This window comes from Symphodus melops, assembly GCF_947650265.1.
Source record: "Symphodus melops genome assembly, chromosome: 7".
NCBI lineage: Eukaryota > Metazoa > Chordata > Actinopteri > Labriformes > Labridae > Symphodus > Symphodus melops.
Window position 1 is genome coordinate 7,252,829 of NC_136697.1, and position 16,021 is coordinate 7,268,849.

The 16,021-nt window shown below is 43.0% G+C and overlaps 1 protein-coding gene across 1 annotated transcript; it reads right to left on the reverse strand.

The window, feature by feature from the left end:
* Window positions 1-1,221: 1,221 nt before the first annotated feature.
* Window positions 1,222-15,572, reverse strand: cnpy1 (canopy FGF signaling regulator 1). Its single transcript, XM_079348667.1, has 6 exons — window positions 15,412-15,572; window positions 13,847-13,949; window positions 12,856-12,971; window positions 3,772-3,987; window positions 2,047-2,143; window positions 1,222-1,370 (listed from the first exon to the last, which is right to left on the reverse strand). The coding sequence occupies exons 2-6, from the start codon at window positions 13,938-13,940 to the stop codon at window positions 1,330-1,332; spliced, it is 564 nt and encodes a 187-aa protein (XP_079204793.1). The 5' UTR covers window positions 13,941-13,949; window positions 15,412-15,572; the 3' UTR covers window positions 1,222-1,329.
* Between the last annotated feature and the right edge of the window lie 449 nt (window positions 15,573-16,021).

Below are 16,021 nucleotides of genomic sequence, written 5' to 3' on the forward strand. Positions count from 1 at the left end.
CTGATCAAAGCCTGCCAGAGACTGAAACACTTAACTATGCTAATCTGCAGGACAAATATATTTTAATCTTGTTAGAATACAAGTTAATGCTGCCGCTCAGAGAGGCAACTTTCTGCTGGAAGATACTAAACTTTGTTTCTGTTCAACAAACACACTCACAGAAACAACAGAGAGCAGGAAGTCCCGCCTCTTTTATCCTCTGCAGACACTGACCACATGTCCTGAACACAACCTGCTGTGACGCTCAACACGCTCTCATCCATCTTCAACATTTACACCAGACAATCTGCAGGTGACTGTCAGACACAAATACATCCCAGTCACTAAATCACTCACTGAAGCCGCCTTTAAGCATGCACTCCTGAAAACTAGAGGGAAGGAGTTGAGAGAAACATGACAATGTGTTCAAGCCACAGAACCATGTTTGAAGTCTGTTTAGACTTCAACAAGAATACAATGAAGAAATAATGGACGTTAGCAAAGAATCGCTGCTCATCATGGTGGAGCTGTTGCTGTGTCCCTGTGAACCTGGGAGCTGGGCTGATGGAGTCATTTGCCCTGGGTGGGGTCTCCCAAGGCGGGTCAGGGGGGGGTCTCTGTCACCTCGTCCAGAACAGGACTCAGACCTGGGGAGAGCTGGGGGTCAGACTTTTCCCCCTGGAGTTTTACCTGACTCCAGATGAAGGAGAGAGATGGAGCAGCCACCCATAGGTTCAGCACTAACAGGGACAGGCAGGGGGTCAGGTGCTCAGCAGGGAAAGGTGTGGACATGTGTTCTTTAATATGGGACCTAAAGGGGATTTCTTGGCTTTGGCAGACAGCCTCAAGTGGACGCTCAGGGAACTGCAGTTTGTTTGCACTTCCACTTTGTCTTCACTCATCAGACTTGATCTAAGCAGGTTTTTCTCTCTGCAGACTGTAGCACATACGTGATCAGAGATTTGACCAATCAGCAGCCGACTGCTGCTCTGTCTGCTCCAATCAGAAGAGAGAATGCCTCATCACCTGTCTGAGTTGGGGACACACTGCAGATCTTTTCTATGGTTTTATTTTATTCCTGCAGCTCAGAGTGAAACATTTACTCACCAGACACTGTTCAATCAGTGATTTATTCATGCGAGTGTGTTCATCAGAAATAACCACAACACAACCTGCAGCAGCATGTACACAACACAGACACACACACACACACACACACACACACAACACAGCACAGTGTAATATGATTTAATTTTTTCTTTATTAAAAAGACATCAGTGGTTAAGCAGATAAGATTCAGTTAAAGGCCTCCCAGTGTAACACAGCTTCTTCTTCTTCATCACATGTGAACTATAACTCCTCGTTAGTGTGTGTGCTGCGACTGCAGTAATCTGAAAACACACACACACACACACACACACACACACACACACACACACACACACACACACACACACACACACACACACACACACACACACACACACACACACACACACACACACACACACACACACACACACACACACACACACACACACACAGTGTGAAGATGTTAACTCGTCTGCAGTCAAACAAACAATAAACATGAAGACTTTTAAATGTTTGTTTGATATAAAACATGATTTTCAGTTTCTGGAGTTTATTCTGTAACGCTGTTAGAGAGACGACATGTTGTAATGGTTTGATGTTTTACTATAAAGGATGAGTAGCATCATGTCTGACGGCTCTGTTGTAGAGGAGGAACAGTGAGAGGATGCGATAACAGAAGTCAAACCCTGGAGAGTCTGCTTCTTGTTTCTGTTTGATGATGATCAGTAAGTTAAATGTGTTGAAGTGTTTTTCTGAGAGGAGGGGGAAGATGTAAAAACTGCACGGACTGTGAATGTGCAATAAGTGTTTTGGCTTCACTTTTGTACAGCAGGAGTACAGTCATACAGTCAACGGTCTGAAGAGTGTGTGTGCTGCACACACGTCACTGTGCACTCTGTGTGTGTGTGTGTGTGTGTGTGTGTGGCTGTGACAGTGTGTGTGTGTGTGTGTGTGTGTGTGTGTGCGCGATTCTACCTGACACTCTGCTACACAACTCGTCTCTCACGTCCTGACTCTCCTCACTGAACAGAGACATGATGTCGTCCTCCAGATCCTCCACGATGCTCTCACACTGTAACACACACATACACACACACACACACACACACACTAACGTGAGAACTAATCAGCATGGCATCAAATTTGATTGAGATATTTTATGGAACAACAAAAAAAAGATGAAATCTGAGGTGTTAAGACCTTCCTCTCACACTTCTCAGATTTGTAAATAATAATAAAACAAGAATTTCACTACAAGAACATTTGATCCTGACCTCATCACATCAATAAAAACTGTGAATTTTAGATTTAAATATGATACCAGTCACATTCATACAATATAAATAGATGCAACAAACATAAACTCCTCTGCTGTCTGTGTGAGAGAGAAGTAATCAACATGTTTGCATCGTGATGAAACGCTGAAAGGACTCGTCATATATATCTGTTCACCTAAAATATGACCAACAATCTTTGGGGGGTTTTAAGCTTCGGGACTTTTTAAATTAAATAACAGAAGTTGTGTTTAACCTTACAGACATTTTTTTTTCTTCTTCTGATCTCAGGACACCTGGAAGATATTTGTGGTTTTGTCTTAACACAAAGTTTCTTCATCTTTGACACATCTGCATGAAAACATGAGATCATGTTAGTGACGTTGATTTTAAGTGTCCATGACTATGACACAGTGTGAACATTATAAATATCAAAGTAGAAATGTGAAGTTTAAACTCTCTGACTGAGAGTCAAACATTCACAAAGAGTCCTGAACTGCTCATCGGAGAGAGAACGACAACATTTACATAGAAAAAACCCCAAAAAAACAGCACAGTACAAAGAACATGTTGATTTAAATCACAGACAGGAGCTGTACGCTGAGCTTACATCTGTTTTATAAGGTTTGTTTTTTTGAAAGAGAGAGAGAGAGAGAGAGAGAGGGGAGCCACAGGTTGGATTTGAACCCGGGTCGCTCACTTGGAGGACTACAGCCTCTGCACATGGGGCACACACACTAACCACGACCACCTCTATCTTTGTTTGAACTGCAGGAATGCAGCACATGATCATTTCTCCTGAATATATCTGTGTACATCGTGTGTATGATACGAACATTTAACTCTATTATTCAAAAGTACCAGAAACAAACAGAAACATACTTTGACTTCAGTGTGCAGAGGATGTGTGTGTGTGTGTGTGTGTGTGTGTGTGTGTGTGTGTGTGTGTGTGTGTGTGTGTGTGTGTGTGTACAAATACAAACCTTTAAACTTAATCTTTCTAATAATTCAATTCATTCATGTTCATGTTTTATTCAACAGTTTCATACATTTTGTCCGACTGGAACATTTATCCACCATGAAGCCTTTTCTTTAAACCCAAATGAAAGCCTCTGATTGGACAGGAACGTGAGATATGTCTTTGCTGATTTTATGATTAAATGATCAGATTTAAAGACGTAATGTTCCTTTAAATAAATCAGAAAATCAAACCTGCACAAACAGCTCGTGCCTTGCACATTTTGACTATTTGTTTTTAATTGTGTTTATTATTTATTGTGTTTGTGACAGTAGGAGTGGTGCTCTTTTTTTAAATGTTTAACTTCTACCTTCTGCTTCTTTATTTTTGCACCAAAACACAGAATCAAACTCCTTATACGAGTCAAAAAAAACCCTCTGAACTTTATATTCTAAATGTTTCACTCACTGCAAACTTCAGCGCTCCAGACGCCTCGGGGCCGTCGAACTGAAAGTTTTTAAAGTCCGGGAAGTCTGCGCCGGCCCCTCCCCCACTGCGTGGTGCAAACCTCCTGTAGTCCTTGATCTGTGTGTCCGGGTCCACGTGCAGGGCGTAGTCACTCATACTGTCACACACACCTTCCAGGAGCTCGGCCAGGTGAGTCTGTGAGCGAGCCAGAGGCACCTGAACGCACCGCGGAGAGACAGGGAGGCAGAGACAGAGCGAGAAAAGTGAGAGAGGCTTAAAAAAAAAAAAAAAAAAAAAGAATCATATTAAACATGTTGAACGTGTGTGACTCTGTTGTTGTTATGGAAACCAAACAGCAGCACCCCTGAAAGAGGGGATGTGTTGGTGTGAGTGGGGGTCAGCAGGGTGACCTCCTGCTTCCGCTGTTTTCTCCTTCTTCACAAACACACTCTGACTTTTAACCTGCAGCAGGATCCCCCCCACCCAACCTCTGCGCTCCTCCTCCCCCTGCTCCTTCTTTTCTTCTCCCATCATCCTGCTCCTCTTCCTTCTCCTGCACCCTGCATCCTCTCCTACACTTCTCTCTCCCTTGTTTATTTCTCCTTCATCCTTGCTGTCTCTCCTCACAGTCCCTGCTTTCCTCTCCCATTTTATTTTCATTACTCCTCTCTCCAGCCTCTTTTTCTGTCTTTTCTTTCCAGTTTTAGTTTTTTTTTTTTTACCTTCTCTCCCTTTTGTTCTTTCTTGTTTATCCCTCTCCTTCACCCATTTATTTTCCGGACTCTCTTCTTTCTTCCTCCCCCTCCTCCTCTCTTTCACTTGTTTCTTTCCTCTTCCTTTCTTCTCCTTCACCTCCTTGTCTACTTACTCTTCCTCCTCTCTCACTCTGACTGTCCCACTACACTTCCTCCACCTCTCACTTCTCCCCTATTCTTACTCCTCCGTGCATCTTTCCTTTGTCCTCTCACTTTCCCTTGTTACTTCTTCCCTTCCCTCTCCTCTTTCCTTCTCTCATTTTTTTAATCTTTAACACCCTCTCTTCAACCATTTCCATTGTCCTCCTCCACCTCCTCTTTCTCTCCCTTGTTTACTTCTCTTCTCTCCTTCCCTACCAGCTCCCTCTACCTGTATTGCCCACTCTCTTTTCTTTTTTCTCTCCCTCTTCTGTCACAACTTTCTCTGTCCATCTTCCTCCTCCCTTTCCCTTGTATCTTCCTCTTTTGCTCCTATTTCTCTCTCCTCCTCCTCCTCCCTCTCTTCCTCCTCCTCCTCTTCTCCTTTAGAGAACAAACAGCCGTCCTCTCGTCTAGACGGGTCAGCACAGGTGCAGAGTGCAGCACCCCCCAGCCCCGGAAGAGATCAGTGACAGGGGTGACACCCGGAGGTGTGGGGGTGAGGAGGGGGTGAAGAGGGCACAAAGGAGTAGGGCAGGGAGGGTTCCTACACCTCTGAGTGGGAGTCAAAGAAGGGGGGAGTGGTTTCCTGAGTAGAGGGAAGCCAAGTGCAACCCTCATTCAGCCCCCCCCCCCTTCTCAAAGGTGAAATCTGCTCTTCTTCTCTGCTCAAAATGTGAGGGGGAGGGGGGCAGAGAGGAAGGAAGTCGGTCGACCTGTGGACAGGAAGTGTTACAGCACAGGGTCAACGGTCGGAGGGCGGTCTCTGTCGGCCATAGGTCAAACAGGCCAATGACGATGAGCTTCACCTGTCAATCAAACTCTGTCCTGATGACTTTGACACCAGCAGACGCTCTTCACTGCACGTCTGTGAGGCTGTTTCCTGTCTCCATGAGGGATGACACCACGCAACGATCTATGTTGACACCATGACCCAAATAAACAGAACTTAGGAGTCCTACACAGCCAAAGAATGAGTTACATTACACCTGTGTTTGCATCACGTCCTCTCTGAGTCCAACATGTAGAGTCTGTGGGTTTTCTTTTTTTTCTTGTTCAATATTCCCAAATTCATCTGAGTGCACCTGAGAGATAACGTCAGCTTCATGCATCAAAACAAAGATCAGGGTCATCATGCTCAGGTCTCCAACTAAAAGCTAAAATATAAGTATAGCAGGGTAACAGCCTGACATCATCAATGCTTCAAATTTATTGCATTAAATTCAGATTTTTACGAGACTGATCTCTGCTGACATTTAAACTTAAACTGAGACTTCAGTCTAATCTAAACCACATTAAAAAGCCCCCCCCCCCCCTCTTTTGGTTTGGTCCGGCTCAGCTCTGGTCTGAGTCATTATCATGCCAGGATACAGAATGGTGCTAAAGCCCTGCCAGTCTCAGCGCTGTGAAAGGAGCTGTCAGTCACAGCGCTGTTTGAAGAATGGAGTGAGGGGTGTGTGTGTGTGTGTGTGTGTGAGTGGGGAAGGGGGGGGGGGCAGAGAAAAGGCTTCTCAGGATGCGCTCCTCTTTTCAGCTCCCATTGGACAGGCGACCATTATTAAACTGCTGTGGACAGAGACCTCAGTCTATTGTCCTGCTGCTGCGGGCCAATGATCAGCCTGGTATAAATATTCATAATAATGATAATAATGATGATTATGACATCATTAGAGACGAGGAAACAGCTCTATTGTTACAAGGCCGGACTCGTTGAGAAGATAACCCTGATGTCTGAACTGTAGACTGACTCATTTAGCTGCTGGTTAAATCATTCAACGAGAGAAGCTGCGTGGTTTTTTGGACACAGTCCTGCTTTACGACCATCACTTCATCCCAGATTTCAGAGAAGTGGAAGTTCACTACATCAATACTGCATACTAGTTGTTTCATAATGTATTGATTGCAAGACATTTTATTATTTCTTCAATTCATTTAGTGACCTTTAAAAAGACTTGACAAAGGGACTGAAACGTTGTGATTTGTTCATCAGTTTGTAATGCTTAGCACTTAGTGTGCATGGTTTTTTTTCAGAGATAATAAAAAAAGTATACTATATTAACACTATTACTGTAATATTAAAAGTGCTGAATTGAGTCTCAATATGCATCATTTGTAAAATGTTTAATTTAGGAGTGTGGAATATAAAGAAAGGTTTGTTTGTACATATTATTATATCTTGGTGATTTTTGACTTCATCTATTGTTTTTGTGCTTCTTTTCACACATATTCACCAACAGGGCCTCATCAGACAGGTCGCTCTGATATCCTGGCTCCACTGGTTTCCTGTTCGTGGTGATCCTCGGGTCTGTTTTTTCCTGTGGTCGTGTAGTTCCTCTTCATATTTCTTTCTTGACTTTCACTGCAATAATGCATGCGATGGGTGCTGTCAGATGGGGACTCGTGAGGGAGGTTTCCTACTGTCATTGCAAAATGTGCACATTTGGGCCAGTACTTTAGTTTAAGTTCGTGAGCTACCAGTATTGGTATCGGCTGAGGTCACAGACACCACGTTTGCAACTGTACTCAACCCAAAGTACCTATGTTTATTTCTGTGTGCCTGCTTGTCAGTGTCTGTCTGTTTGTCTTTTATCATCTTAAAAACTAAGTTTTGCCTTCATTTTAGTGGCATTAATAAGCACTCTTAACTTCACTCAGTATCAATGAGTACTCAAATGTAATACTTGTACTCAGTTTTCAAAAAAGTAGTATTTGTGCAGCTCTAGTTTGAAAGTGTCTTGTTGTAAATCCACTCTGATCCTGTATTTGATGATGTCTATAAACCCCTCTATTTCAGCCCTGCTCAGAACAGGCTGTTTCTGTGTCTGTAGCTTTAAATATGTAAATGAGCTGTGTCTGACCACACCCCTCTTCAAGGGCTCGGGCTTTCTCGGTTGTGCCCTGTTGTTTACGGTAAGAAGGCAGACTCAGAGGGCAGAACTGGGAGTGTCACCCACCTGGGGGAGGGGTTACTGCCCTTTGTGATGTCATGAAGGTACAATCTCCAAACAGCTAGTGCATTTTTTGCACATTTACAGCTTTATTCTGTTAAATTTACAACTTTAATCTTGACGTTTTAGAAATGTTCTTCCTTTAACGTGTCCCTGTTACTCTGTCTTACAACACAGTCAAGGACTCTGCAAAGAAATGAAAACATACACTTGATGCAGCTACACATCATTACATAACCACCCTTACATAACAAGCATTAAATACCTCAACAGTAAAATTCACAATATGATGTAAAAATATTACTAAACTAAAGGCACTACCCTTTAGAAATGAAAATACAATACAGCAGCATCCAGTTCCTCCACAATACAATATTAATCCATTAAAAAGCAGAAAGCAATACATGACACAGCACTGTACAACATCCGATATCTCCATAGCAACGCATCAACAATACCTACTTCCAGTTTATTGTGCAGTCTTTATACACATTACCTAATTTCACCATTTATAAAGAAGTTTCCTCTTTGTATTAATCCAGGTTAAAAATAAGAAAGAAAAGAAATCACTCTAATTGTCTTCAGAAAAGTCACAGAATGTCTTCATTTACAGATGATCTATTTTAAAGGTACCATATTATGCTCTTTTAGGGTTTTATAATTTATATGTTGACCAATGCACTACATGGCACCGTTTCATTTGAAGTGCTGTCTGTATTTTGTGACTTCTGCAAGATTCCCTTTTTAATAACCTCAATGGGACTTTTCCTGGATAAATGAAGGTTAAATAAATGAAATGTGTTCACAATCGCTAATGTTCGTAAAAGGTGTCTGTTTTCATGTACTGCTGCTTCATGCAGCCCGTCTCATCTGCTTGTATTTCTAACGCTTCAGAATCCCCCACGCTCAGGGTCCCCACATGTGCCAAGTCTGCTCTGATTGGTTGGCCGAAGCGTTCTCTCATAATCAGTCAGTCGTTCTGCACGGTTGTCGGAAATGTTACGTCCTTTTTACCATATTGGGAATGCAGACTGTTGTTCTGAGTGAAGCAGCATGAGCTTGTGCTTTCTACAACGAGCCAACGCGCTTGGATCAGTGACATCATCGCAGTGTGATATCACTCTTCAATTTTTAACAAGGGGGGCTTGGGACCACATGCAGCTACTGCTAAAAGGAGGACGTAGGAGAAGCCATGTTTCTGCGGACTTTAACATTTTGCACATAGATGTGCTTAAACGCACAAGACACCTGGAAACCACACTATAGAGCATTTAAAACCAGAACAAGCTGAAAACGAGACCTTCAAGAGATTGCAGAGGTGGAATTGTTGCCCTGATCACTTGAGCGTTCGTGCATGACATCACTTGTGTTGCACAGTTACCAGTGACTCTGAGCCGTCACATGTTGACTGTGTGTGTGTGTGTGTGTGTGTGTGTGTGTGTGTGTGGCTGTAAGTTTGTCGTTTGTGAATGACACTGTTTCTACAACAGGGCTCATTTTGTGACCTCACACCTCTGCACTCCCCACCTCTATGAACCAACAGTAAACCGCAGGGACTGAAGAGCACCGGGCGGATGAATACACTGCAGTTTGTCAGGAAATAGTCCCAGTGTGTGCCTGCCCCTTAGAGCAGAAAGACTAAACCAACATGACCTGTGAGCTTAGAGTGCTGCTGGATGTTTGAACTCTGCAGGATGTACAGAGCTTCACACTGTCACCACGGTAACAAGGACATGCGCCCTCATTGACTTCCAACTGATCGACGATTATTAAACAAACTGGGAGAGGCTGGAGGGTGGACAGCTCAGACGTTTGAAGTATTTTCCTGTTGTGTGCGATCTTTCCTCCACTCTCTCTGTCGGTTAAAGATCCAATCTAAAATCTGATGCTAAGCTAGGCTAACCACATCCTGTGTTATCTCCCTGTCAGAGAGAAGAGTGTCAGACTTTTCTTCTCTCTGTATGAAACCTGATGTGAGCGTCTCATCCTGCTCCGTGATATCATGTGTCAGTGTGTCAGCCCGCCTTTGTGCATCTTCTCATTCTCAATGCATGACTTCCCTCCGTCACTATGAGACCAGCTCCGCGCTCCATCTAAGTTCAATGTCTTTGGAGGCCTGAGATGTGTCATTGTTTCTGCAAGCAGGTTTAACTTTTGTTTCCATGATCCCAGGAAGTCCTACTGTGAGGGGGCCAAAGAGCAGAGACTTAAAACCTGCAAATCCTCCTCCCTGATGGCTCTTAAGCTGTGACAGCCCTCCCTCTGCGATTCAGAGCGGGTCAAACGCTGCTGAAAGGACGGAGCGGGAGGGCAGGGATCAAGGTTTCTTCTTCTGCAGCTCAGGAACATTTGATGGAGAAACAAAGCAACAGGTGGAGGAGGGTGTCAGCTCAGGGCAAGGAAGAGGAGGAGGGTATCAGGAGAAACTAACCCCCCCCCCCCCCAAAAAAAAGTGATCCCAGTGTTAAAAACATATAGTGTTGGATTAATCAAACAGATATTTTTTAAAGTTCATGTGAGCTCAGGAGGGTCCGAGGGAGTGACAGACTGATAATGAATTATCCTCTGATGTTTTCCTGTGTTACTCACTCATTCCTGTGTTTTTATAAAAGCACATTACAGCTTATGAGGATGTGAGATGTTTAAGAGGTTAAGGGTGTCAACAATTTTAATACTTTAGCACCTTTCTAAAGCATTTTTTTTTTTTTTTACAATTTTCATGATTGATAATAAAAAAATAGTCTCATATATATTATTTATGTTTAATATGTTTAATATGTTTAACTATAAGCTGCAACCAGAGAACAGGGATAAATTCGGCCTTCTGCCTTTAGGTCCTTTTAGCTAAAGACGCTAAAGTTACATTAGCGTCTCTTTCAGACAGATGGACAGAAGAAGAGGGGACATCGTCTAAATTGCACTAAAAGGTTGGCAATAAGCATTTCAAAGATTTTTTTGTGAAACTTAATGTGAAAAAAAATGATTTAAGTTAATTTTGGACGCACAACATTGCGTGCCTAAGACTTCCATTTTTGTTGCCAAAACTGATTTCACTATCGTTTGATTATTACTAGAATTGCACTAAAGTTTATAATTCTGGTTTTGGTGAGCTCAGGACAGAGGAGAAGGAAACCATCTTTCGCATTGTTCAAGATACCAGTTCAAGTGTGCGTTTGTCCTTCATTATGAAAGTCATCAGGGCGTGATTGGGGGGACAGTGTTCCCACCTTTGTAACACGTTCAGAGTGGGGACACAGGGTGTGCAGAGCAGCACTGTGTGTGTGTGTGTGTGTGTGTGTGTGTGTGTGTGTGTGTGTGTGTGTGTGTGTGTGTGTGTGTGTGTGTGTGCGTGCATGTCAGAAGCAGTTTTCACCTACCTCTGTCAGACAGGAGGGGGTGCAAGCTAAGACGTAAAAAAGCAGATGAAGTAACACAGTAAATAGTAAATAGATTTGGACTCATCAAAGCGCTTTCACAGCAGGTCACACCTCCACATTCACACACTGATGACAGAGGCTGCTATGAAAAGTGATCATCAGAAGTAACTCCCATTCATACACCGCCAACAGAGCAGAAGGAGCAACTTGGGGTTAAGAGTCCTCTCCCTTTGGCTGGAGGTGAATTGTCCTGCTGTGCACTAACATCAGCTCATTTGGCCAGACTGCAGAAGAAATACCAGAGGTCTGGAAGGAAAACCTCCGGGTGAAGTCAGAGGGAAAAATGTGTCTTCACACATACAGCACAGGAGTTTTTTAGGAGTTTTCATCAAGCATTAAAGCCCTATTAGAGTGTGTGTGTGTGTGTGTGTGTGTGTGTGTGTGTGTGTGTGTGTGTGTGTGTGTGTGTGTGTGTGTGTGTGTGTGGAGCTCCTGCTGTTTCTCTACACTTCTGCAACAGTGAAATACAAACTCAGAGACAATGGGACACCAAGATTACGCTGTTGCTGAATCAGTATGAATGTACAAAGACATCAAGAAACCTTAAATCAACTAAAGACTGGAAGAGTTGTGAAGAGCTTAAAGAAAGACACCTGATGATCTGACAGTTAATAAGTTTGACTGTCAACAGGTGAGCTACATGATTGGGTATAAAAAGAGCGTCTCAGAGAGTCTTTATTGTTGAAATATGTTTGCTCTCGACACAGATAGGCGTGTTGAGAGCAAATGTTTTATTCAGCCAGCCTCAGCTCTTTGCATACTTCTTGATTAACCTGAAGTAAGTATGTTAAAACGCATTTCCAATATGGCGGCCGCCATTGTTGGGCTTCATAACGCCTCTTCAGAAACCAATTAGTCACACAGTCTCTGAGACTACGTCCATGGTTCATACAGTGAAAGCTAAATCATTCATGAGCCAGACAAAGAATCAGCAGGTTTCACCTGCAGTCCCTGCAGGACAGACATTTAGGGGATTGTCGTGGCCAAAAATGCCTGAATTCGCGGCAGCTTTTCCAAAAAATTGCAACGCATGTTACGATGTTTTTAGCGTTTCTTTTTGCAATTTTGCAATTAAATTGCAGCAGGAAGCAAAAATTGCAAAATAGTTTCATGTCAATTATTTGATTGAGCGATATTTTAACCTGAGCAGAGCGTTTTACTTTGTGAAGCATATTCATCTGCCTCACTCACTGAGGTCACACTTCACGTTTCCTCTTTTCAACATATATCAACAGATATTCTCTGTATTTTATATCTTCCTTCAGATCGTATCTTGTACCCTGATCGTCTTTGCTCCGTGTCTGCTGGGTTAAAAAACCATCTCAAATATTAAACATGCAGTACAAAGTGACGGAGCAGTTTCAGCTACGAAGCAGCACTTTGTCAACAAACTGTTGTCATGGAGACAGGACGGACCAGCAGCACTTTTCTTATCAGCGCTCAAACGCTTCATGCTCACTCTCCTGAGTGCAGATAAACAGGAAGTGAGTTTGGCCCGTGGTCACTAAACTTTGGTGACATATAGCTCGCTGTTTTAGCTGGGGACTACTCTGATAGGTGAAAGTTGCGGGGAAAATTATTTTGATTGTTCAAATTTTCAGAAAAATAGCAAGGTCGCCCAGAAATCGTGGGGATTGGTTGAATTTGCGTGAATTGTTGCGATCGCGACATGGCGACCTTCTGGAGGGACTGAGGATGGTGTGACAGTAAACAGCAGCGTGCTGTGATTGTGTGACACAGCCTTAGAGCTCGATGAGCCAATAACAACAGCGAGTCTGCAGCAGATAAAGGTCAGTGTGTTGTTACCTTCTTGTCCTTCATGGTCCCATCAGGGTTGATCCTAAAGCCGCCCACGTTTATGTTCTTCTTCGGGTCCACCTGACTGATGGAGTAGTTCAGTTCATCCACTATCGCTTTGCATGCTGGGAGAAAAAGAGGAAACACTTTAAGACCAGATGTAGGAGTTCAGGTAACGTCAGCAGGTACAGAACTGATCTTTTAAAGAGCTCATGATGAACAGCAGTGAAGTGTTGGTGAAATGAATCACATGAAAGTAGTGCCATCGTCCTCAGCATAATAAGTCGACTTTAAGGTGTATTCACACCTACCTTGTTTAGTGCGCACCACACAGCCGGACCAAGAGACCAAAGAGGTGGTCTCGGTTCACTTCCAAATGAACCCTGGTACGGTTTGTTTGAGGTGTGAAAGCGACCAGTCCGACCCAGTTCTAAAAATCATACACCTTTTTGGACACAACAGGCTCCCGTAGCCTCGCGCATTAAGGGAAATAATTTAGTTAGCAGCACAGTGTTCTTCTTTGATATAAGACGCGGAGGTAATCTTTAGTCTATCTTTCAGACACTTTCACTGGTGTTTCATCGCTCTGTTCTTTTATTGTCCAATACATTTAAATCACACAGACTATGAACAGCTGCAGTGATTTTTCACTTCTTGTTATTTTTCCCCGCTGCAGTCTGATCCTCCTTTCCTCTGTGTCACACACTTCATTGATAACCTCGGCCATCATTATCGGTTGATTGCTCAGAGATACATTTTTTTACACATTAGAATATTTTCGTACCTGTACTAAACAGATTGTTGCTCTAAATGTTCAATACCAGAGTAGTGAGTCCAGCACGGAAGATCTCCATGATTATTTACTTTCATTTTGTCATTACCGCCCCTGATCTTTTTATCCAATGATTGCACGATCTTTGCACACGTGGTTTAAGTTCGGACCATTGTATTTGGTCCGAACTTCAGGACTTTCCTGGTGTGACTCCACCTTAAGACTCACCTGAGCAGTAGACCACCTGGTCCCTCTTCCCCTGACCGCTGCTGATGAAGACAGACAGCATCATCAACATCACCTGAATCTCCCAGCACGCCATGCTGTGAACCTGAAAGAGGAGAAACACAGTTTACTGACACATCACACTTTGGTTTCTGAAAAAGCCTTATCAAGCTAAACAATGGCCGCCATGCTGTCTCTACCCAACTTTCCTTGAACCTAGAATGAGACATAGAGAGGAAGCTAAAGTGAGCCTTACGCTGTTGTTATAAACACTCCACTTAGTCACACCTCTAATGAAGCATAACTTGTGCCCTTCATAAAATTAAAACATGATAAAAAATGGTGAAGAAATGGGCTTTTCAGACCAAATTCTGTTTTTTTTTTTTTTATAACATTATAACTATGAAATATTTCTTGGGTATAAATTGTTTATGGGACTTTCAGGGGTTTTGTAGGCTGCCTCAAGTGCTCACTGAAGGAAAGACACTTTCATCCGTTCACATTTGATAGTTTGTTAACACCTGAAACAAACTTACTGAAGTCTCATTGTTAGAGACACATGTTGGTAAAACTTAATTATGTGTGACCTTTAAGAGAAGAGAGAACTTTATTAATCCTGCAGGAGAATTTGGGGCCAGGTTGCTTAAACCTTGCAGAACAGAAAAGGATAAACAACAAGTATAAGTGAACAAAACAGGAGTAATGTGTATATAAAGTGGGTTATAGTTTGAAAAGAAAACCCTCCTAAATATCTAAATAATAAGCTTTAACTGATTAATGCTTCTTTGCCTCACACGCTGCTGACTGAATCATGATTAAAAGACTTGACAAAATCCACACTGACTTTCTGTTCACACTCGACTATAAACACTATCTTATGTATAATATGGTCCGCAGCCTGTGCATAAAAGGATGAGGAAACTACTCAATCTCCCAAGTTGCATTTCACAATCACAAAGCAGGAGGAAGCTGAAGCCCACAGAGCTGAAAAACACGTCAGATTCTGCAGTTTTATGTCACATGTGAATCTGTTAATAAACTGTGAGCAAAATCAGATTTCAGCATTCACACACTGAGGTGCAAACATCACGTGAGAGACCTTCACCAGTCCTGATGAAGCTTCAATTAAACACAACTACACACTTGTCTCTGTGTGTGTGTGTGTGTGTGTGTGTGTGTGTTTTGAGCACACTGTGGTGCTCAGCTGTAGGACTACTATAAAGTAAGACTGCAAAATAACTGTGTAACATCCAGCTGTTAGTGATCCCCAATGTTTTTTTTAACACAATACCAATAGGACAGGTTACAGAGAGCCCTCTGGCACGCGCACAGGTGCTGAAGGTGCAGACGTGTTCTGATGACAGTTTGATTGACAGATGAGGAAACAGCTGACAACAAACAGCGCTGGGCCGAACTGTACTCTGATTTAAAACAAACAGTGTATTATGGATTATGACGATGTTATCGCGATAACACTGTTCCAAACGAGCCACAGTAATTACAATGAGAACATGTCGTGGCGGGGTTTGGCGGTGAGTCTGACCCGGCTCGCAGACAGATGTTCTTACCGGCAGAGGAACAGTCTGAGGAGGAGGACTGAGCCGTGTCTGGACTGTGTGAGACTACAGAGACCTCAGAGAAGAGCTGTCATCAAACACCGGACAGTATGCAACATGCTGTTTCCCCAAACTTCCTACTTTGTCATCAAAACTCACTCACAGTGAGCTGCTGTGGTTCCGGTCCGGACCTTCAGAGTAAAACTTTTAGTCAAGCACAGTTGACAAAGTTTGATGGGTTTATACATGGCAGATAAGATTTGTACATTTATAACACACCAGATATAACAGTTCGTTGAGAAGTATTCGTCATTCAGTAGCTCTTCATAATCCTCCCTCAGGAACAAGTCTGCTCTTACTTTGAAGTACAAACCACTACTGCTTGTGCTTCCGGCTTTGTGACGTAATGACAGATTATGCAGGTAGCCGTCTACCTTCACGTGCACGCCTGAGGTGAAGCCACGTTCAGTCAGGCAACTGCTTGGCCATCCAATCACATCCAAGCTCAAACAAAAACAAAAACATGTGACATATCAGGCTGCGCCGGGGTTCAACCACGTGACTTTAGTGACAAGAAGTGCTCTTTTTGAAAGTTTCTTTCAAAATGTATAGAAAAGTCACC